At 42.7% G+C, this 22,190-nt stretch overlaps 1 protein-coding gene across 1 annotated transcript; it reads left to right on the top strand.

Moving 5' to 3' along the window:
* The first annotated feature begins 9,642 nt into the window (after positions 1-9,642).
* Positions 9,643-16,746, top strand: LOC309567686 (fish-egg lectin-like). Its single transcript, XM_082273123.1, has 4 exons — positions 9,643-9,712; positions 12,144-12,371; positions 15,796-16,129; positions 16,551-16,746. The coding sequence occupies exons 1-4, from the start codon at positions 9,658-9,660 to the stop codon at positions 16,696-16,698; spliced, it is 765 nt and encodes a 254-aa protein (XP_082129249.1). The 5' UTR covers positions 9,643-9,657; the 3' UTR covers positions 16,699-16,746.
* The last annotated feature ends 5,444 nt before the right edge of the window (positions 16,747-22,190 follow it).

Genomic DNA, 22,190 nt, shown 5'->3' with positions numbered 1-22,190 from the left:
CCAAAAGTAGAGGTCTGCCTTAAAGTTGAGTATTCCCCCACAATAACCTCAGCCTTAGCTTTGTCCCTAGGCATTGGTGAAAACAATACAAAAAAAAAAGTATCCTATGTGTGCAATAAAGTGACCCTTTAACAGTGCCTAACGTAGCCCAGAAGAATCCACATTGGGCAGGCCTTCCATGTGACCCAGTACTTGGCGCCCAATGAGTTAATGGAGAAACATGGAGGAATGCGACAAACAGCACCACCGCCACACCTGTCCACATGTTGATCTTACAGTAGATGAATTATGGGAAGCCGGTTGAGCAGGCCTCGTTGGCCTTGTCTTAAACTGGAAATAAGGTAATGTATGACCCTAATTTAGTAGATGGACAGGTTTTGGAACATTGCAGATCATTTCTGTAATGATAGGGAGATAAGCTGCAATACTATACTAACACTATACACACAAGCAAAAATAATGTTTGAATAATCATTTCCTCCTTTGAGAAGGATTTAGGACTTGGAGATAAAATCACAGATTTTGATTTAAACACAAGAACACAAAAGTTTCAATCATTGAGATATCAAGAGTAGATACAATATTCAAGCAAGCATGTTCCAAGTTTAAAGGAGGACTACTTATACTAATTGCAGTGGGTCTTATGCCCCGTACACACGTGCAGATTTTCTGAAGACTTTTGTCTTCAGATTTACCTTTTCTATGTAGTGCAAGGGCCTACCGGATTGAAAAGTGTTTAGGTTTGACCTCATATTATATGGTTTTGGTAAGTCTACAGACAAAAGTCTTCAGATAATCTGCACGTGTGTACGGGGCATTAGTCTGGTCCCTATTGAACTGCATTGTCGTATTTAGACTCCTGGCACAGCTATTGTAAAAGGAAAGTGGGGGAAAAATTATGAAAATGAAGGTTATTAGTCTATTTGGCTTCATATTTATTTATTGGACTTTAAGTTGAAGGGTTTAAATGAGATGTTAGGTTGAGAGTTAGGTGTAGGGGTAAGGATGAATGTAAGGGTTAGTGATTTTGCTATGGTTAAGGGTTAAACACAGAGGTTTGGTTTTGGTTAAGAGAAAGGAATAGGGATTATGTTAAGGTTAGGTTGAGGTATAGGGGTTATGTTGTGGTTTGAGGATTCAGTTTAGGGGTGAGGGTAAATGTTGATGTTGTGTTTAAGGCTTAGTTGTATGACGTTTGTATAAATTAAGAGTTAGAATTAGGAATTATGTCAATATTAGGTTGAGAGGTTTGGGATAAAGGTTAGGTTTGATAGTTACGCTGTAGTTAAGGTTTGTGTAAGAGGTTTGGTTTAACCACTTTACCACCGGAGGATTTTGCTGTCTTACGTCTGGGCCACTTTTTGCGATTCATTTTTTTCTTATCACCCACTGTGTTAACCCCTCCCTGCCAGTGTCATTAGTACAGTAACAGTGCATATTTATAGCACTGATTACTGCAGTAATGTCACTGGTACCCCCAAAAGTGTCAAAAATGTCAGTCAAGGGTCCGATCTGTCCGCCGCAATGTCGCAGTCCCGCAAAAAAAAACGCAGATCGCCGCCATTACTCGTTAAAAAAAAAACACCAAAAATGACATAAATCTTTCCCTTTGCTAGTAAACGCAATAACTTTTGCGCAAACCAATCAAAATACGCTTATTGCGATTTTTTTTTACCAAACATGGGTAGCAGAAAACAAATTGGCCAAAGATTTTAAAAAAAATTGGTTTTTACATCTTTTTTGGGGGGAATTTCATATAAAAAAATGTTAAAAATATTGTTATTTTTTCAAAATAAACGCTCTTTTTTTGTTTATAGCGCATAAAGTAAAAATCGCACAGGTGATCAAATACCACCAAAAGAAAGCTCTGTTTGTGGAAAAAAAAGGACGTAAATTTCGTTTGGGTATGGCATCGCATGACCGCGCAATTGTCAGTTAAAGTCGCACAGCGCAGAATAGCAAAAAGTGGCCCAGACGTAAGACAGCAAAATGCTCTAGTGGTAAAGTGGTTAAAGTCCCACATAGCCTATCGTGTTTAAGCAACCAGGGATGGAGACGCCTTGCCTACAGCTTGGTGCCTCATATAAAGTCCCACCGTGCGATTTTCGTGCGTTTTTGGTGGATGCAGTCTGATTTGACCTTAGTTTTTCAATATACAGGGATGGAGACCGATAGCATGACCTGTTTGTCTCCCACAAAGTCCCAAATAGGAAATGAGGGATTTAGAGGCATTGTGCTTTACAGGCCATGCCCCATATATAAAATCCCAATCTGTCTCTATACTGCATCCACCAAGGGGATGGAGGTGTAATGCTTCTCAGCTGGTCCTTTCCAGTTTGTACCATCGTTACAACTTAGTTATTTGAGTTTTGAGACAACAGACCAGTCATGGATGAGGGTGGGTTGGGGAAGGTTTGGGCTGTCTTCCTCCCACCTGTTCCCCCATCCATCCATTAGCAGCCATGTGCTCCCAGTGTGGAGACACTAAATTAGGAAGTGTTAGGACTGCAGATAAAACAGGGTGCCATGTCGTGGCTCTGCAGCTTACACATGCGTTTGCAAATGTGTGTCAACTAAACCCCTGTTCTTTGCATCATGAGACAGTTCTACTTGGTTGGTGACAGACTGGAGGGTGAGTACATCAGACTGGGGGCTAGCCGACTTCCATGAACCTCTTATAATCCTTCAACCTCATTTTTTTCTTGATACAGGGATGGAGACGCCGAGCACTACCTGCTTGGGTCTCACTTAAAGTCCCACCTAGCCTATTGTGTTTAAACACAGTTGGTGATAAGGGGTTAAATATAAGCCTAGGGGAGTGATTCTAACTGTATGGGGGCAGGGCTTGTGAAATGATCACAGAGACCTGTGATCCTATATAGAAGGATCACAGGCACTCTGCGATCATTCCAGAGAGAAGAACGGTCAGCTGTGTTTACAATAGCTGACCATTCATCTCTCTAAGTGGGGAGCGATCGAGGAGGGCTGGCGGCAATCGGAGCCGCCAGCCCCGTGCCACGGAGTCCCCGCTGCCTAGTGGGGGTGGGAGCACACTGCCGGCGGCGTGTGCTCACCCCCTAGCTGTAGGCGAACGACCGACGTATACCTACATCGCTTCGCGCAGGAGGGGCTGAAGGGGTAGGGTTAGGGTTTATCCATAGGATATTTTGAGGTTTAGGGGTTAGGCTGAGGTTTAGGTTGTGGTTTGGGCTTTGGTATAGGGGTTAAAGTAAAGTTAGATTTTAACCACTTCAGCTCCATAAAGTTTTACCCCTTTCACGACAAGGCCATTTGTTGCTATTTAGCACTGTACTACTTTAACTGGTAATTGCGCGGTCATGCAATGCATTACCCAAAAAAAATTGATATCATTTTTTCACATAGCTGCTAGCTGAGAACTTATCATCCCTTTTGAGGCCATAGATTGCAACTGGTGCAAGCACATCCCAGCAAGGAGTGTTGTCTCCAAGGGTTGGAGAGGCTGGATTCCCCCCTTTTCTATGGATAGTGTAGGACCCACTGATAATGGGGTACTTTGACGCAGTGGTGGGCTTGAGCACGATATGGCCATATGGTGGGACTAAATCCCCATTTTTATTTATGGATTGTCTCCATATTTAATAGTCATTTCTTTTGCATGGTTGCGCTATTCTTTTTTAATATACATGTTGCTTGGTCCATAGCTGCACCGGCTTTAGATATACATGTTCAGGGTTTGCTCCCCCACTTTTTTGCTTGTTTATTGCGTTTACTAACTAAGGGAAAGATTTCTGTCATTTTTGGTGTTTTTTCATTTAACGAGTAATGGCGGCGATCTACGATTTTTTTTTTGCGGGACTGTGACATTGCGGTGGACAGATCGGACCCTTGACTGACATTTTTGACACTTTTGGGGGTACCAGTGACATTACTACAGTAATCAGTGCTATAAATATGCACTGTTACTGTAAAAATGACACTGGCAGGGAAGGGGTTAATTTTATTGGAGAGGGAGGGGTTAATGTGTGCCTGGTGCTTACTGACATGTGTGGGGGGAGGTGACTGAGTGACACAGTGACAGATCGCAGGTTCAGCTATGCTGAACCCTGCAATCTGACACTGCCTGTCACTTAGGAGATCCAGACTCGACTCCCCGACGATCGCCGCTGCTCCCCCCCTGGCCCGACTCCCGCTGTGAATGAATACAGCGGGAGCGAGCCTCCGGCGGTGCGCATGCGCCGCCGAGAAGGGGGAGTGTCTGCCGACGTAGGTCTACGTCGTCAGACCTACAAGAGCCACTTTGCCGCAGTAGAGCTCTAGTGAGCAGCGGTAAAGTGGTTAAGGATGAGCAGCCCAAACCAACTATTTACATATGATTTTTTTTTTTACTGTGCGTTCTCCTTCATAACATCTCAGGTATGATAAAGTTTGAAACACAAAATCATAAATTATAATATAATAAATAACTATAAATAAATTAAAGTATATATATAAAACTGCAGGCAAGGGAACTGGGGGGCAAACTAAGGTCAAATTATTTTATTTAGTAATGTACTCCAATAGGATTACAATATATCAGTGTGTTTGTGTGTTTTACTTTTTAGAATTTGCCGCCGGTTCCCCCCCCCCCCCCCCTGCGACGCGACGCTCGCAGGGAACGGAAGCAGCATCAGGCGGAAGATCCGGCCACCGTACACTGCCGGAATACATCGCGGGATCTCGGGGACAAGGTAAGTAACCTCTTCCAGGATCCAGCAACTTCCCCCTGGGGGTACCCCGAGTGTGGCTCGGGGGTTACCGCTAATGGCACTGAAATTCCACCCTGAGCCACACTCGGGAATACCGCCAGGGAGGTTAAAAACACACCGGAATGCACATGTCCCGATTTAGGGCCAGTTCACAACATATGCACTCCAGCACATTTTTTTTTTCTGCATCAAAAACGCATGGATAGTAGGTTATATGTTTTTCAATGGCATAGTTCACACCAGTGCAGTCAGTTCCAGTGTGTTCCAGTTCCAGGAAAAAAAAAACACTCTGCATTTTTTATGCACTGGACTGTACTGCGACGTGGAAAAACACACTGAAAAAAAGAGAGGGGGGGGGGAATGCACTGGACCGCATCAAAAACGCACCAAAAATGCATCAAAAACAGCTTTCCCAAGCGTTCCGTGTTCAGTTCCCACAAGCAAACCCATTGATTGAACAATCAGCCTTGGAGACGGTACTACAGTCTGATTGTTTGGAGAAACCCATCTCTAGATTGTGCTCCCACTTCATTTCAGTTTCTCTCCCAGTATTGGAGGGTCTCAGGGCTAGATGGCTGCGAGATATACCTGATACAGATGATGTTTGGGACTTCCCCTTCCGTTCTTTGGTTTTCTTGAGGGACCGCTTAATTCAATTTAAATTGGTACACCGAGCCTACTTCACCTCGTACAGACTTCACAAAATTAATTCAACATGTCCCCCCCGAGTGCTGACGGCATGGTGCGGTTTCGGGGAACTTCTCCCACATCCTCTTGACCTGTCCACTCATTGCTAGATCCTGGGAAAAGGTAGTGACCTTGTTGAATTCCTTTGTTTCCTCCCCCTTGCAATCCTCGATGTCCGTGTGTCTGCTGGGACTGGTGGAGGATCTTCTGCCCCCAGTGGCGGAGCGAACGCTAGCCAATCTTACACTATTTTATGCCAGAAAAGCCATTGCCCTGTATCGGCAAAAATCCACCTCTCCCAAGCTTTAGTTTTGGAAACAATCGATCAATAACAGCTTGCCACCTTATAAAGACACTTATGCCTCGTTTCCACTGAGCAGTACGGTTCGGTTTGGTACAGTTCAGTACGGTTCGGTACGGTACACCTTGATTAGGCTTGCGTTTCCACCGCCAACAGTACCTCAGCTCAACAGTACCTCAACAGTGTAGCTCCACCCTGTTGGTACGGTACTAATGTGCTTGGTACCCCAACGAAAGGGTCCCAAAAAAGTGGTACGGTACGGTTTGGAATTTAGGGTACCATTCACAACTTTTGACAATGGAAATGGCAAAAATTGCATACCATACCGCTCAGTGGAAACAAGGCATTATACTAACAGGGGATGCCCCCGTAAATATGATAAGGCTTGAGCTAAATGGCTGGCAGAGCCTTCTACAGCTCAGGACATCTCCACAAGCCCCTAAGTATTGTATCAACATGCCTTCTCTCATATTGATTTGATGGTGCTAATGGCATCATGCATAGGGATGATCGAACTTTTGAAAAGTCCGGTTCGACCAGAACAACCGAACTTCCCAAAAGTTCGGCCCGGATTTCAGAACCCCATTGAAATCAATGGGACCCGAACTTCGGTAATCAAAAAACACCATTTTGAAGCCCTAAAACCTAATAAATGCCCCTAAAAAGTGCCTAGGGTTCTGGGTCATGCCCCAGGGACTATTAATCACACAAAAAAAAAAGTTCTTAAAAATTGTAATTTTTGATAGAGAGCCAATTATTGAAAAAAAAAAAAAAAAAAGAGATTTTTTGATTTTGGATTTAGTGTCTGGGGGGGTCTAAAAATTGTACCTGTGAAGTTTCAGCTCTGTAGCATGTCCAGAACCATAAAAAAAGATTGTTTGTATTATGTCACTTATAGAACAGGGATATGGCTTCGCTATTTTCATACCTTGCCGGTTTTGTAGCAAGCGTTTTTTTGGGCATTTTTTGGGGGTTATTGGAGGCAGGCATAACATCAGATCTTCTGTGTAGGGGTATATATACACACACACTTATATGTATATATACACATATATAGGTGTGAAAGTTGCAGAACACTATACTTGCGCTAATGAAATAATTAACACCAATATGGTTACGCGCCTATCACACCTATATATGTGTATGTGTAAAATACATATAAGTATGTGTGTATATATACCCCTATACAGAAGTTCAGATGTTTTGCCTGCCTCCAAAGAACCCAAAAAAATGCCCCAAAAAACGCCTGCGCCAAAAAAAAAACGCCCAGGTGTGTTTTTGCAGCAGGCGTTTTTTTGGGCATTTTTTTGCCCTGCAATAACACACCTGTTTTTTTTATTTTTGGCGCGGCTGTTTTTTTGGCATTTTTTTGGGGTCTTTGGAGGCATGGAAAACATCTGAACTTCTGTATAGGGGTATATATACACACACACTTATATGTATTTTACACTTACACATATATAGGTGTGATAGTAGCGGAGCCATATTGGTGTTAATTATTTCATTAGCGCAAGTAAAGTGTTCTGTTACTTTAACACCTATATATGTGTATGGGTATATATACATATAAGTGTGTGTGTGTAAATATACCCCTATACAGAAGTTGAGATGTCATGCCTGCCTCCAAAGAACCCAAAAAAATCCCTGCAATAACACACCTGTGCGTTTTTTTTCTTGGCGCAGGCGTTTTTTTGGGCATTTTTTGGAGGCAGGCAAAACATCTGAACTTCTGTATAGGGGTATATACACACACACTTATATGTATACATACCCATACACATATATAGGTGTGAAAGTAGCAGAACACTATACTTGTGCTAATGAAATAATTAACACCAATATGGCTCCGCTCCTATCATACCTATATATGTGTAAGTGTAAAATACATATAAGTGTGTGTGTATATATACCCCTATACAGAAGTTCAGATGTTTTGCCTGCCTCCAAAGACCCCAAAAAAATGCCCAAAAAAACGCCTGCTGCAAAAACACAGCTGGGCTTTTTTTTTTTTTATTGGCGCTGGCGTTTTTTGGGCATTTTTTTGGGTTCTTTGGAGGCAGGCAAAACATCTGAACTTCTGTATAGGGGTATATATATACACACACACTTATATGTATTTTACACATACACATATATAGGTGTGATAGGAGCGGAGACATATTGGTGTTAATTATTTAATTAGCGCAAGTATAGTTTTCTGCTCCTTTCACACCTATATATGTGCAGGTGTATATATACAGACATGTGTGTGTATATATACCCCAGTACACAAGTTTAGATGTCATGCCTGACTCCAAACATGTCCTCAAAAAATCCCTATAAACGCCCGCAGCCAAAAAGCAGGCTGACAGGCGAGAAGCCATATCGCTGCTCTGAAAGTGACCTAAGAGAAACAATGTTTTCTCTATAGCGGTCACCCTGATATGGAAGGGTTTGGTCACCCTGCCATAGCAGTCAGTGTCAGTTCACCCTACACTACATTATGGTCATCCTGTCACTTAACACTTTCCCTACAGAAACTACATTTTTGCATCTAAATAAAGTGGAAAATAGCACCCTAACTACACTAGATATCCCTTTCCTCACACTAATAAATGCTAAATGACACTTTTAAAGTAAAATTAACAGAACTGCTTCCACTCTCTTCCACAGCCCTGTATTACAATGCTAGGAATTTGGCGGGGGCTATCTTATATACTGGGGGGCGTATTCACTAATGATTGGCCTAGGGACCCCCTAGTCACTCCAATCACATTCCTAGCATTCTCCTGCCCCCTCAATTGGCTTTTACTAATGGTTCTGGTCCAATCACGGGCTTTTAAAGCCCAGTTCCTGTCCCATTGCATTTTGGTCGGTTCTGGTTGCCGAATTCCGAACTTTTTCAGCAAAAAGTTCTAAATTCGGCCGAACCTGAACAGTCAATGTTTGGGTCGAACCGATGGTCGACCCGAACCGTTCGATCATCCCTAATCATGCAATGTTAAACGTTGCTTTCTCTGTTTTTTATTTTTTAAATGTCTATTTCTTTCGGTATTGTGATGACTGGAAGGAGACGTAGTACCATCTATGTTACCGTTGTCACTCTCCTTTATTGTTTGAAGCTGTATACTTGTCCCAATATCAGAAATGCGATCTTCTGAGGATTTCAATGATGTACTTATATGCTCAACGTATACTGTGTTGTTGTCTTGTTCAAAAATAAACAGATCTTTAAAATAAAAGCATTAAAATCACACTGGAACGCATCAAAAAAGCATCAAAAAGCATCAACAACGCACATGCAGAAAAGCATCCAGAAAGCACATGGACTGCATTTCTATGGTAAGGAAAAAAAGAGGGGAAAAAATGTAATAGAAAGCATCAAAAACTCACCAGAAACGCATGAAAATCACATCAAAAACGTGCATGTACAAACAAATACGGAACACATCTGGACTGCGTTTCTTCGGTGTGACCCGACCCTTAGAAGACATGGAGGATGACAGATTTATATTGCGGTTGATTTTTAGTAATGAAGCAAAGTTTCATCTAAGCAGTAAAGTTTTGCGTCACAATGTTCACATATGGGGAAACTTGGGGAAATATGAGTGAAACTCGAAGACTTACTTAATAGTTTGTAATTTGTTATGTAACTGTAACACATTTTCATTATTAAATATAACTATTTGAAACTGGGTCATTCTTTTTGAAACATACTGTATATATATATATATATATATATATACTGTATATACATACATACATACATACATTCAGTTTAACAAAAAACATTTACACAATTTAAAAAAAAAAAAAAAACTAACTGTATGTTTCTTATATTAAATTCCTTCTGTCAGCCAATGGTAGACCAGCTTCCCATGATAGGTGGAGTCCAGGCATTGTATATAAACAAGCAACTCTCCCAGCTCTCTATACCTTCTACTTACATCCTCACCTGCCAAGATGTTGTTTGCTGTGAGCCTCCTCCTGCTGTGTGCCGGAATCTCTGCTTCTGAAGGTAAGATCTCTCTCCCTTCCCATCTATTTCTATCTTATAGGGAGATTAGACACTATAAGGTGTTTGCATTTATCCTTTTAAACCCAATCAGAATTCAGTATTAAGTATCTTGGAATGGGCGAATTAATAGAAGTGATTTCTGATTGATTGCCTTGGGTTACTGTACATCAACGCACATTGCACTGGTATTATATAAGCTTGCAAACTGAATGCAGCTATTCTAGTTTATTATTCTCCTAAAGGGCAAGTCATTGCAAAAGAGAGGTTTCAGTTTTTCACAAATGCTGGATACTTATTAACCCCATTGTCATTTTTGGTTCTTGCATGTTCAGAACGTGAGATATATACACTGCGTTTTATAAATTTGCTGCGCCTGTATTCAGGTCTCACTATTCTTCATGCAGCGTCCAAAGTCCAAAGCTGGATACACACTATCCAACTTTTGTGGTTAGATTTCCTTCAGATTTACCTTTTCTATGTAGTGCAAGGGCCTGCCTGATTGCATACAAATTGAAAGTGTTTAGGTTTGACCTCATATTATATGGTTTTGGTAAGTCTAAAGGGAAATGTCTTCAGAAAATCTTATAGTTTGTATGGCCCATTAGCCAGCTATTCATTTTCTGGCTGTCCCGGCATCTACATGTTACACGCTACAGACACACACAGATGTGGACAGATCCTATAGAGGTATCAGAGCCCAACGTCTTATTCAACTCCTTAATAACCACCATAAATGAGAATAAATTGGGTGTTTGCTGGCTGATCTAGCCATAATTTAGGTACTGATAATATGAATAGCTTCTTTTTTTTTTTTTTTATTCGTTGCGCTGCAGCATCCACAGTACACCTTCTCCATGTGCTAACATGCATTGATGAGCGCTGCACTGCCGATAATGCTGCATGCAACATGCACAATAGTGTGGCTAAACCCTCGGCATAAAAACAAATTATGGTATTGAGCAATCGCCGTCCTATGCCCTTCTGGCATAGGACGGCGATTGCTCAATACCATAATTTGTTTTTATGCCGAGGGTTTAGCCACACTATTGTGCATGTATTCTTCTGGGCCATCGTCTCCCCAAGGTCCCTAGACACACCCAGACTCTCATTTCCTTTATATTTCTGGGAGCTAAAATTACAATAGCTAAACATTGGAAACAAACTACAGTCTCCTTCTTAGCTGCAAAACGTAAAATTTCCTGGATAATGACCCAGGAAAAGATGTACAGTATCCTCAATGACTCTAGGGAACAATTTGAGTCAATCTGGGAACCCTGGGCGACTTTTTTGAATGTTACACTATAGGACAGATGTGAATTGACAGACTCTCTCATAACAGATATCCGCTTCTAGGTACGTGGTTTCGGACCATGGGCTCCTCCTCTGCATCCCTATCCCCTCCTTCCCTGTGACTCTTCCTTTTCTTCTCTCTTTTTTCTCTCACTGCCTCTATCCTGCTCCTCGTTAAGGTCTTTATACTAGGCATGTGCCCAATTTTTATTTTTTTTATATTTACCTTCCTGGTTTCGGGGGGTCAGAGCTTATCCATTTTGATGTTGTATTGTTTTTTCTCTAGTTTTACACTGGTCTGATGGGCTGTGAATACCTTCTGTTACATTTATAAGGGACTATGGCTGTACTCTTACAAGTTTGCTTTGTGCTCTTTTTAGCCGCTTCTCTCTGGGGCACAGTTTGAGCCCATTTGGGGTGCCCCTAGAGGATCGGCACCCAATTTTAGTAGGATTCCAGTCATATATGTTGGTTCCTTTTGGTTTGGGTATTTTTGGTTTTTTTCTTATACCCGTCGGACTTGTTTGCCTGTAATTGATAATTGATATTTGTACTGCTCCGAACTACAATGCTTCTGTAGACTTTCTTTTCACATGCCTTGTATGCTATTGTTCTTTTGTTATATGTTCACAAAACTTCAATAAAAAGTATTGAAAGCAAAAAAAAAACAAATTATGGTAAATGTAAGGCCCCGTTCACACTGGGGCGACGATACTTTGCCGGGCGACCTCATAGGTCGCGGTGCGCTGCTCGCACCGCGACCTCGGAGCGGCCGGCATGGACTTCATAACATTGAAGTCTATGCAGGTCGCTCCGGGTCGCCCCAAAGAAGCTCCGGACCCTTTTTCTAAGTCGGAGCAACTTGTATCACTCCTATTAGAACGGGTCCGCAGCTTCTCTATGGAAGGCGACCTGTCAGGCGACCAGGTCGCCTGACAGGTCGCCCCAGTGTGAACGGGGGCTAAGCATTTGCCAATTGTCAATTTTTAAATATTGAAAAAAACAAACAAGGTTTGTTTTTTTGGGTTTTTTTGCAAACATTTTTGTCACACCTGTTTGTACTGTATGTTATATATTTATATATACAGTATTCTATTATGCATGTACAGTATATGCATTATATGATTTTTCTTGAATTCAGATTTTCAGTGCAAAACAATCCCGGGAAAGCTGAAACAGATTGATGCCGGCGCTGGTGAAGTGTACGGTGTGAACAGTAATGATGACATTTACAGATGGGTAGACAATACCTGGAAGCACATTCCTGGAAAGCTCATCCATGTTTCTGTTGGACCTGCTGGAGTTTGGGGTGTGAACAGAGCCAACAACATCTATAAGATGCAGGACAATAACTGGGTGTCTGTAACAGGTAAAAATAAAAATAACTCTTTGATATATATTAGGATATTCTGCTTCATTTTAGAAAGTACAAAGAGGCATTCCTATCATTCCCTAAAAAAAAACAATGCGCTGTATTTTGTTTTCTGTTTTTCACTCTTGCGCACTCCTGGGTCTGGATGGAATGTGGAATTGTGCATGTAGATTTAAAGCACAACTCACGGCTCCTGAATTAGAGCCGGTTCACATAGCAGCGACCCGACTTGCCGGGGCGACCTGTGAAGTCGCGGTGCGCAGCTCGCACCGCGACCTCAGAGCGGCCGGCATGGATTTCATATCATTGAAGTCAATGCAGGTCACTCCAGGTCGCCCCAAAGAAGCTCAGGACCCTTTTTCTAAGTCGGAGCGACTTGTGTTGCTCCTATTAGAACGGGTCCTGTGCTAATCTATGGCAACCCGCGGCGACTTGTCAGGCGACTTGTCAGGTGACCAGGTCTATACAAGTACCAAAGCCAGTTACGATGTGATGAACAAACCTCAAAAAAGTTAACAAAAAACTTCCTTTACCTTCCCTGACCGGGCCATTTCCTTCTTCTTTTGTGTCTCACACGCTCCCCCTTCCCGGACACTGCAGCTCACAGTGGGAGGAGTTCAGCAGCAGAGGCAGAGCTGTCACTCCAGAAAGTAGTGGGCAGGACTAGGTGTGGCCAAGTGCTGCTTGACAAGCTATAAGATTGTGTATATCAGCAGTGACAATGCTAATAGTCAAACACCCAGAAACACTTTTCATCCCACTGTAGAGAAAGCAGGTACAGCCTACATGTGTAGCATGACCCCCTTGGAGGCTACTGGTTAGTGGAACATCCTCTGCACTCCCTGGACCCTGAAAGACATCCGATTCGCTAGGCACTACAGGTTCAGTCATCTTCTGTGAGATGGTGCAAAGATACACTCAACACAAAGACACCAGTTTAACCATTTACTGGAATAAAATAAGTAAAACAAGCATCCATATAAGAAACACCAAATACTTATGTAATGGTTAGTGTGGTGTCACCCTTCCAAACCCAAGTAATAAAGGCGAAGCTTGGGAGATTAACACCAAATAAATGTTTAACACTCAAGTAATATATATATGTTAGGTGAGAGTGACTGTAATGTTTTACAATTGTAACTGCAATACTATAACTCAGGTATAGTAACCTCAAACGATAATCTGTTTCTACCAACTCAGTTTGGTAATCAGCCTAAATCAACAGGCAGGATTATATTCTATAACCGGGAGCCCCCTTTAAGAACTAAAGAAAGTGTAGTTTCTATGCTAGCAAGGCCTTGCAATTTCTTCACCGGCAGTTGGAGCTCTTTATCACTCTTCACGTGATATTTTCTAATTCATGGATAAAGATGTTAATAAGCTCCTAACTGCTGTCAGTGTATTCTGTGTGCAAAGGTATGCTTGCAGTTCCAAAGGTCACCAGGCACTCTTCTGTAACGTCAGTGTCCACGAGTGACTCTCTTGTCCATCAACAGAACCTCTCCTCCTGATGATGCATCTCAGGGAGACCAAGCCGCTCTTTCAGCGCCGCTCGCTGTCCTTTCACCCCTCACTCTGGTTCAGTCACTTCCCCGTGACTTCCGTTGTCTACTCCGCTAAGGACAGGCTCTCCTCACTCTAGGCCGCACTCTCAGGCCTCTGTCTCTCTCAATCCTTCCACAGCTCTTCTTCTCTGATCTACACTCCACGAGTCCCCCGAAGCAAGAGAGCACGCACTCGGCCATGCCCCCAGTACATACCCTCTCCCATGATCCTCCGCAGATCCCCAAAGCTCCCTGGGAGTGTGGTTCAATCAGTTGTCCATCTCATGGTTTACGCCCTCCTCCAAACTACATCCCCCATAGTCCAGTTCGACCACTCCTAGGGAGAAACCAATCCTGCTTACAAACTCTTAAAGGAGCATCCTGACATTGTCCAGATGGCAATCCAAATATAAATGCACAGTAATTCCAGCCCGGCTACACATGTAAGTAGAAACTACTCTAAATTCAGGAGCAGTGCAGCATCATTACCACGTATCATCACAGTAAGTTGCATCAGGAAGATGTCACTGCCAGAATTTATGGGTATTTGTGAGACTTTGCAAGGAGGCTAAGATAAAATTGTAAATGTGGATACACTTATAATTAAGGGCTGCAGTGCATATTTTGCAAAAGGCAAATGTTCTACATTAACCTACAGCCCACTATGGGTGAAATCAGGTTCTCCAGTGACACCATCAATTACAATGATCTTCCTCTATGACTTTTATATTTCAGAAATCCGTTCTTGATACAGTAGATCCTGTAACAAAAATGATAGCAGTCCTGGAAAGATTGAATGGAGATTTTCCTGCCACAAGGAAAAATGACTGCCCTGTTGTGGAATCCTTGTGTTTCTCTGGTCTGACGGGACATGTCATTGCCTGGAGGTGGCACAGGACATTTTGCATAATTGTTACCTGTTCTGACAAAAGGACACTTTTCCACCATGCTTTAAAGTGATACTAAAGTTTCTGGGTTTTTTTAGTTAAAAATATCAAACATGGTAAACTTACCTCCTCTGTGCAGTGGTTTTGCACAGAGCGGCCCCGATCCTTCTCTTCTTGGGCCCCTCTTCGGTGCTCCTGGCATCTCCCTCCTGTTGAGTGCACCCACAGCAAGCAGCTTGCTATGGGGGCACCCGAGCCAAGCCACAGCTCCCTGTGTCCATTCAGAACACGGAGTCACGGCCCACCCCCTTTATCTCCTCAATGGCTTACTGACTATGATTGACAGCAGCAGGAGCCAATGGTGTTGCTGTCTCAGCCAATAAGGAGGGGAGTCCCAGGCAGCTGGAACACTCCTGCAACATCGCTGGATCTAGATGGACCTCAGGTAAGTATTAGGGGGGCTGAGGGGAGCTGGCTGCACACAGTAGCTTTTTTTATTCTAATGCATAGAATGCATTAAGATAAACAACCTTCTGCCTTTACGACCACTTTAAGTCAAGGGTCTCCAAACTTCTAAAGAAAGGGCCAGTTTACTGTCCTTCAGACTTTAGGAGGGCCGTACTGTGTCCATTAAACAGTGCCTGATCTTTGGTAATAGGGAGAGAAATAGTCGGTGTCAGTGGGGGGGAATAATGCCCCATTTTTGTTCTCAGTGGAAGGAATTATACCCCATCGTTGGTATCAGTGGAAGGTATAGTACCCTAATGCTGGTGTCAGTGGAAGGAATAGTGCCCTATTGTTGGTGTCAGTGGCTCGAATTATGCCTCAAGGACCAGATGGCAAGCAAAAGGCCGGAGTTTGCAGACCACTGCTTTAAGAATTATTGAGATCTATGCTACTACATAGGAGAGTTCCAATCTCATTTAACTATTGTTTATATCTGTTATTACACTTCATTTAATGGACTGATGTTTTGTGTTTTTTCAACAGGTCTTTTGAAGCAGGTGGATGCTGGTGGTGATAAGTTCTTGGGTGGAGTGAATGCACAGGACAATATTTACTGCTTGAGACGGAGTTGCACAGTTTCAGGATCTTCCGCTGTAACCTGGACCCTATTGGAAGGTGGACTGAAATATTACAGCTGTGGGCCAGTGGGCTGCTGGGGAGTCAATAGTGCCGACAATATTTACTTCCGCTACAATGTCAGCCCAACAGCCTGCCAGGGAAACCAATGGCAGCAGGTCGAAGGCGCTCTGGCAATGATAGAGGTTGGCGCAGATGGTTCTGTGTATGGTGTGAACTCAGCAGGCAACGTGTACCGAAGGTATTTTTTTTAACTATGTATGCAGTAGCATTAAGGCAATGTGTAAAAAAAAAAAAAATACATAAAAATAAAAATTTATATTTGGTAAAGAAGTATTAATTGTGAATGTTGAGGATGAGCCAGTTAGATAACTACATATACTTCAGCAACTGCGGTATATGCTCTGATTAATGCTAGAAAATCTGGGAGTTTTTGCTCCCTTTTCAACTAATGGTTGGTGATTTTTGAACCCTCGACATTAAATGATACATCAAGTGACCATAGTTTTTTTACATCTTTCATTTGCCAGACTAGAAAGCTTATCCCAGTAATGCCAATGTTGGCCAGAATTCCTTAAATTACCTTAGCAGAAACGCTTTTTTTAATATTACTTTTGATATTACTTTTTATGTTGTATAACTGAGATATATTTTTGTTATAGGGATGGAATCAGTGCCAAAACCCCAACTGGAACATCTTGGACCCAGCTGGACCTCTGCGCCACTTTTAAACACGTCAGTTATGACAACGGCTATCTGTGGCTTCTCACCCCCACCGAGGACATCATTCAATGTGAAGTCAGTGCCTGATTTGACCATAAAACAAGACAAATCAGGGTACTCTCTTAGTGTGATCTGAGCCTAAGTGATTACATGGACTGCTCTCTCATCTACTCATCTCTGTCATTTGGGTAATCTTATATTTCTGCAACGTTTTGCGTTGGCACAAAAATAATCAAATGCTAGGTCAGGGCTTCCAGTCCATCACACATTTGTATTTTGTTTCCAAAATATTTCGGAGCAAATAAACTTTTTTTTTCTCTCTAATATTGTGTCCTTTGTCATTGTCGGAGAAATATTGCTAAACAATTGTATATCTTGTTTTATCTCATTTAACACTATTGAATTAGCTAGTCTGGGAGGGATCCAGAGAGGGGGTGTATCAGATCCTCTACACAGCAGCAGACCATGAGACCCCGTTCACACTGGGGCGACCTGTCAGGCGACCTGGTCGCCTGACAGGTCGCCGTAGGTCGCCTTCCATAGAGAAGCTGTGTACCTGTTCTAATAGGAGCGACACAAGTCGCTCCGACTTAGAAAAAGGGTCTGGAGCTTCTTTGGGGCGACCTGGAGCGACCTGCATTGACTTCAATGATATGAAGTCCGTGCCGGCCGCTCCGAGGTTGCGGTGCGAGCAGCGCGCCGCGACTTCACAGGTCGCCCCGGGAAGTAGCGTCGCCCCGGTGTGAACGGGGTCTTAGGCTAATTTACTATTGGAGTTGGGAATCTTCACTCAATAAATGTTACCTTATTTATTTATTGTTTTTGAATATCCAGCCATGTGCAGATGAAATCAATAAAGAAGTTTTTGCTTTTCGCATGGTTGGATAATTGAAGATTCTCAACTCCTTTAGGAAATCATCATTAGTTTAATTTTAATTGTTCATCTTAGTTAACTAGAATAATGTTGTAGAGTGAAAACACAGGGTGGTACTGTGGGTGCAACATGAATGTACGACGTGCCAAGTCCGATCAGTTATTTATCTGCAGCCCTCTCTTCTTTACAGCCGTTCAAATTACAGAATTTAGACACCATTTCTCCATAAGGCAGGGGACGGGGTCCTATGTCACGCACTGCTCAGCAAACGGAGGAAGGTTGGGTGTTATCTGAGACCTGAGTAGGGAAAGGACACCCCCGCCCCTCTACAGTCTTATAGGGAAACATGCACAGCTGTGGCCGCCAATCACCTGCTGATGTTGGCATAGGCCAGTGATGGCGAACCTTGGCACCCCAGATGTTTTGGAACTACATTTCCTATTAAGCTAATGCACTCTGCAGTGGTGTTGTGCATCATGGGAAATGTAGTTCCCAAACATCTGGGGTGCCAAGGTTCGCCATCACTGGCATAGGCTGTCACTAGTGAAATAAAAATAGCAGAATAATGAGGAAAGAGTCAGAAATCACAGTAGGTGCTTTGGATGGAGGCAATTTTGCACTGTAGAAGGATGTGCTTTGTTTATTTTTAATTTCAGAGGTTTACCACTTTAATGACTGCATAACCACTTTCGCCCCAGTCTATAGTCGCTGGGTGGGCTTCTCTTCCATCTGGGTGGATGTTGTAAGACTTCCTCCCGGATTGCACCCACGGGGTCGTGCTGCGGTGCGATCTGCCCTAGGCTGTGTCTAAGACTAATCACTGTTCTGGCCTACTGCCGGTGTCATGTGACCACTGTAACCAATCACTACAGGTCATATGACAGTTGTAAACAATAAATGGCTACCTTTCAAGCCATGCATTGTGTTATTGTTGCTAACCGTGCTTGGTCACAGTGATCACATGGTACAGACTTGGCCAATTGCAGCCCATCTGCGCCATGTGATTAGCTGTGGCAAATCACAGCTAATCAAAACAAACTAACTGAATCAATTTCATTTAGTAAAATGCTTTCTTACAGCAATGAAATTGCAAAAGGCAAATATAAAGTGTATAAAAAAAAAAAAAAACTGACTTCCCAAGAGTAGTACAATGCTACTATGGTAACATTATATTGCTTTGTTCAAAGAAAAAAAAAAATCACAATAAATAAAAAATGAGAATTTATTTTATTGTTTTTTTTTTTTTTTTTGTACTGTCGCCAGTCAGTGTCCCTGATCACCACCACACCAGTTGTATAATGACGATGTAATGACGATGTACGACCAGGATCTAAAAAACATTAATCATTTAATTTACCAAAAAATGTACAACTTCAAAAAACTCACCATTCCACTTGCTAAATGCCTTGGACTGTCTACTTTCCAAAAAAGGGGTAATTTGGGGGGGGGGGGTAGTTTTACTGTACTGACATTTTTGGGCCTCAGTAAATGAGACAGGCCGTCAGTTCATCAGGACTGATCAATGTTCAGATATAAACCAAAGTTTGACAGTATGACTTTCTTACAGACTAAATAACATACACTGATTTGGGTTATTTTCACCAAAGAAATGTAGCAGAATACATTTTGGCCTAAATTTATGAGAAATTATTATTTATTTGCAAAATAACAGAAATGAAGGAAATTTTTTATTTATTTAGCAAAAAAAAAACCCAGTAGAGATTAATCAACACCAAAAGAAAGTTCTAGTTGTGTGAACAAAATGATAAAAAATTCCGTAAGAACACAAATTACAATTTTCTTGCCAAGCAATGATGTGGTGCCGCGCTCTCCGGCGGCCACTTACTATATCCAAAAACGTCTCGCACTGGGAGACGATTATGAAAATTTACCATAAATGGTACTACACCACGGACAGACTCGCTACTATCTCGCCCTCTTGCTCTCCGAAGTGTTGGAGAAATTGTACTGCAACCAGTGACATCTTCCACATATGGTGGGAATGTCCAATAATCCGCCATTACTGGAACATGGTTTCGTCACTCATCTCTATTGTGACTAACATTGCTCTATGCCTTACTCCACAAATGGCACTCTTTGGTCTCAGTCCTCTTTCGCTGCCCGACAATTATTCGGCGTGCCTAGTGTTGGCTAGGGCCTGGAAAAATCCCTCCTCGCCAACCTTTGAGGCGTTAATTAACTCCATTAATGACCATTGCAACATGGAATACCTCTTCTCCAAGGCGCACCTCACAGGGGAGAGATTCCGGGAGCATTGGTCGTTATGGCTATCTCACCCCAAAAGCATTAAAAATTGATTACCATTCTCTTAACGCACTCTGACTCACCCGGATCTGCCCGCCATTGCGATTTAACTCTGGACCAGAGAGGACCCTAGTGGCACCCATATTTACGTTAATATCTCATCTTCTTACCTCTCTAAGCATATTCACCTGATATCGGATATAGGCACAGTCTCTCTTTGATTGATTCCTTCTATTCCATTCTCTCTTACTAATACCTGATCTCCTTATTATTAGTTGTGTTAAACACTTGTACTTTGCATGTTGACTAATCCAAGCTATGTACTTTCATTGCACCAGTTGGCTGATTGCCACATGTTTATTCCTCTAGAATGCATTGTTCACTTCTTTGTTGACTCGATGTATCAATACTTAAAACCAATAAAATGTTTGAAACCAAAATTATAAAAATTTCATATGGGTACAGTGTTGCATGACCTCACAATTGTCATTCAAAGTGTGACAGCGCTGAAAGCTGAAAATTGGCCTGGACAGGAGGGGGGTAAAAGTGGCCGATAATGAAGTGGTTAAAGCAGAACTATAGCCACCTTTCCCCCTCAAATTTTTTTTTTTACATAAGAGACCTGCTACCGTGCTACGTGCCTTCTGCAATAAAATATTCTTACCTGCCTGCAAGCTTGTTTTTCAAGCTATGAAGTGGTGGCATACCTAGACTATTTGACCTGGGGGCTGGATCATTTTTTTTTTTAAAACCCCCCCCCCCCTCGCCTACACATCAAATATATAATATATACAGATATGCAATGAGTTCTGCACTAACAGTGCCAGAAACATTACACCAAAATAACATCAGTACTGAATTGACACAGTTAGGGCCTAGAGTAAAGGGTCGTACACACTTGACGAAAATATCCTCAGATTTTTCTCTCTCATGCTCGCGTTCACAACCGTTTTTAGTTGACAGTGCATAAATGTTCACAAAATATCTCGTCCGATTTTTTTTTTTTTTTTTTTGGGACATTTGTTCCTAGACTTCCGGGTCGTCAACAACTTCAGATCATGCGCGGCCTTTCGTATCCGATTTTTCACGGACGTACTGCATACACATTAAACGAAAATTGGTTGTCTGGGGACGGACGATAAAAATTTTGGTGTTTGTCCCTCCGTTTTTTTTCGTTGAAAATGTCGGCATCGGCTGCTGAAGGTTGTGTACACACTAGCCGAAAATCTGACGATTTCACCTCGGGCGGGAATTTTCGGCAGATTTTCTACTAGTGTGTACCCCACTTAAGACAAAACTGCATAAAGTCAACACTGTATATTGTTCTCTGAAGGCATTTTAGGAATTCAATAAATATTTTAATTAAGAGATTATTATGCGAGAGCTGCTATAGATTCTAAGATTTATCTTCAATTATTTAAGGAGAAGAAAGTCTTTGTGGAGGACATTGATCTTCTGAACCTGCTGAAACATGTGCATGGCAGTCCTTAAAAGGTTGGTTCACCCTTACAAAACAACTGCCCATGCTCAGATAAGGGTTTGTAGATAAAAAACAAACTGAAGTTAAATAATGCCCTTGCTAAAGGTGTAGGCCGTTTAATACCTCCCAAAGCCTGATTGGAATACTCTTAGGCCCTGTTTCACACGGGCTTTCCGATCCGGGTCGCCTGTCAGTTTTTCAGGAGGACCTGATCGGATGCTCCATGTACGTCTATGGAGAAGCGCATGTCAGCGGAGACATCTCCGCTGACACCCGCTGCTATCCGATCCGATCCTGTTCGGATGGATGGAAACCCTATTTTCGGATGAAAACGAATAGGCAGTCCGTTTTTATCCGATCTCCCATAGAGGAGAGCGGGGCTGTCAGAGAAACAGACGTGCTGCAACTGGCAACTCCGCCAGTACTTCCCATGGCCGCAATGGACTCAGGCCATAGACTAATTCACTGGCCTATAAAAGGGCTCGGCTTAGCCCATCAGATTGCTGGATTGTCTTCAGCTCTTCCTGTTTCCTGACCATTGCTACCTTCTGGGTTCCAGTTTGACCCGGCTTGTTCCTGACCTGTCTGCTCTCTCTCTTGGCTTTGACCCTCGGCTTCGTCTGACCATCCCTGCTCCAGTTTGGCTCTCCCGTTATCTGATCTCGGCTTGGCTCACGGACTTGCTTCCTGTCTACCTTCCTCCAGTACCTGATCTTGGCTTTCCCATGGACTTGTCTGCTTCTGGCTTTCCTGCTATACCTTTGGCTTGCACCTGTTGCAGCTTCCTGTGTTTGACCCCCGGCCGGTCTTACACCTACTGCCTGGTTGTTCCTGGTTCCTCCTTGGACTGTCCGGTGTATTCCTGCCCAGCACTCTGCTAGAGACCGCCTGTCTACCATCAGGACCCTGCCGGCAACCAGTGCTTCTGTGGGCGCTACACCCTCTGTCTCAACCCCAGGG

Source organism: Pelophylax lessonae (genome assembly GCF_965119305.1).
Source record: "Pelophylax lessonae genome assembly, chromosome: 12".
Lineage (NCBI taxonomy): Eukaryota > Metazoa > Chordata > Amphibia > Anura > Ranidae > Pelophylax > Pelophylax lessonae.
The sequence above is the reverse complement of the archived record's forward strand: the minus strand, read 5'-3'. Positions and strand labels throughout refer to the sequence as shown.

Bases quoted from the DNA above. Each gene is read 5' to 3' on its own strand.
- LOC309567686 (XM_082273123.1), top strand. From the start codon at position 9,658: ATGTTGTTTGCTGTGAGCCTCCTCCTGCTGTGTGCCGGAATCTCTGCT. The intron at 9,713-12,143 runs GTAAGATCTCTC...TCTTGAATTCAG, and splicing joins CGGAATCTCTGCTTCTGAAG to ATTTTCAGTGCAAAACAATC. The intron at 12,372-15,795 runs GTAAAAATAAAA...TTTTTTCAACAG, and splicing joins TAACTGGGTGTCTGTAACAG to GTCTTTTGAAGCAGGTGGAT.